The sequence below is a fragment of the Triticum aestivum genome, chromosome 3B (genome assembly GCF_018294505.1).
Source record: "Triticum aestivum cultivar Chinese Spring chromosome 3B, IWGSC CS RefSeq v2.1, whole genome shotgun sequence".
Taxonomy (NCBI): Eukaryota; Viridiplantae; Streptophyta; class Magnoliopsida; order Poales; family Poaceae; genus Triticum; species Triticum aestivum.
This window is the reverse complement of record NC_057801.1, coordinates 432469506-432471374: the sequence shown is the minus strand read 5'-3', so window position 1 is coordinate 432471374 and position 1869 is coordinate 432469506. Positions and strand designations below refer to the sequence as shown.

At 43.8% G+C, this 1869-nt stretch overlaps 1 protein-coding gene across 1 annotated transcript; it reads right to left on the bottom strand.

Moving 5' to 3' along the window:
• Positions 1 to 535: 535 nt before the first annotated feature.
• On the bottom strand, positions 536 to 1034 carry LOC123065471 (uncharacterized). The gene has a single exon (XM_044488740.1). It carries the CDS (start codon positions 899 to 901, stop codon positions 677 to 679), a length of 225 nt encoding a protein of 74 aa, XP_044344675.1. The 5' UTR covers positions 902 to 1034; the 3' UTR covers positions 536 to 676.
• Between the last annotated feature and the right edge of the window lie 835 nt (positions 1035 to 1869).

Below are 1869 nucleotides of genomic sequence, written 5' to 3'. Positions count from 1 at the left end.
CGTCCCTGCCGGGCCTGTATATTGAAATGACACTAGACGTATCTGTTATTTTAAAAATTGATTGCTCCGTTGTGCCCTTTGTGCTTGGAAGAAATTGTATGAACATGTCATCCCTTGTTGATTTAAAGGAGGATGTTGTAAATATCTCAAAGATGCTGTTGAATTTGCATATTTCAAAGATCAACAGGGCAAATTTGGTGGCTCCCGAGATAAGTTTAGTTTTGATAATAGATCTGATGATTTTCTTTTTCATTCTGTTCCGCCCTGTGTGGCGGAGTTTGTAATAAATGATTGTACGGACATTTTAAGTTGATTAATACATGATGGAGTTTTTTTTCTAAAAAAAGACATTACATAAGAAGCATTTTTCAGAAAAGAGAAGATCGGAGGGAGCATTACATAAAGAGCATTTTCCGAAAAGAGGAGTCAAGTTGATCGATACTATTACACAGCACTCGGGGTGACCAAAACAGCTACTCTACTTCACATCGACGAACAAATAGTAGGTACAGCCACGGCGAAGCCTTGCAAATACTGCGACAACAAAAACCCCGCTTTATTAAACACACGCTGAGAGTCGGAGAGACGAACCTCCCAGATTACATGACACAGCTTGACAAGCCAACGGCGGTACCTCGTGACAGATCACCACCGAAGAGGAAGATGCTGCGGTCGATTAGATGGGGATTGCGCCGGTGACGCGAGGGTACACGACCCTGGCCGGGTGACCCATGATGCGGCGGCCCTTGCGGTGGCGGAAAAGGTACACGGCGGCGCCCAGCGGCCACTCCACCACCCCGGCCACGACGAGCGCCACGAATCCCAGCGTCGGGCCGACCACCTTGCACCGGCACGGGTTGCTTCTTGTCCCGCACTGCACGCAGATCGGCACGAACGCCATTGTTGTTACTGAACCAGCCTCCGCTAGAGCTGTCAGATAGAATGCTTGTGTTCGAAGTTTGATGGATGGATCGATGCGCTAGAAATTGATGGTCCGCTACTCCGCTTGCTAATCGTTGTGATGTGGTCGGTCTCTCGCATCTCGGGCATATATATAACGTCGTTGCGTTGGGAACGGGTGGTGCGACTGCCGGCACGCGTGGCGCTAGCAGCATGGTTGCAAAAAGTTAGCGGTGACTCCGCTTGCTGGATCACTTCCACGTTGCACGGGACTCTGCTCACGTGTGTTCAATTGTTCTTAGAGTTCTCTGGAACTTTCTCAACAAACGGAAGATGCACAAGCAATGATGGGACACGTAATTGCGCGTCAGATATATTTTATGTATAATAACACGATCTCCTCAGCACTAGTTTGTGAAAGAAAATTTAGCTCCAGTTTGTGAATTGACACTAGTGCGCATGCCGTCATCTCTGATGATAATAGATGATAGTGAAACCCGATCCATCTTGGTACAGGAAAAAACGTGTAGTGCACATGCCGTCAGACCATCAGAAAAAGTATTAATAGTTGACATTTGAAACTGAAATTGCTTTTGGAGGCCGAGCTTCATGAAAGCCTCTAAACGCAAAATGCAAAATTCATTAAAGTTCATATTTTTACATTTTAAAAAATTCTGAAAAAATACCGGCATACATGATGGCATAATACATAAGTGTGTAAATTTTCAGGATTAAATACGTTGAGATGAGGGTTGTGCAAAAAAAGAGGCTTTTAAATGCATGATACTACCATGAATTTGTCTTTTTATACAGGTTGCCGCTTCATTGTATTTTATTCTGAAATTCCAGACACATACACCTCACATCCTTGTTTACTTGTATAATGTTTTTTTCAAAAATTTGGCCTCTATGAAGGCCGAGATCCAAAATGTCATTCTATATGTATACATTACATAGTAAAATAATTTT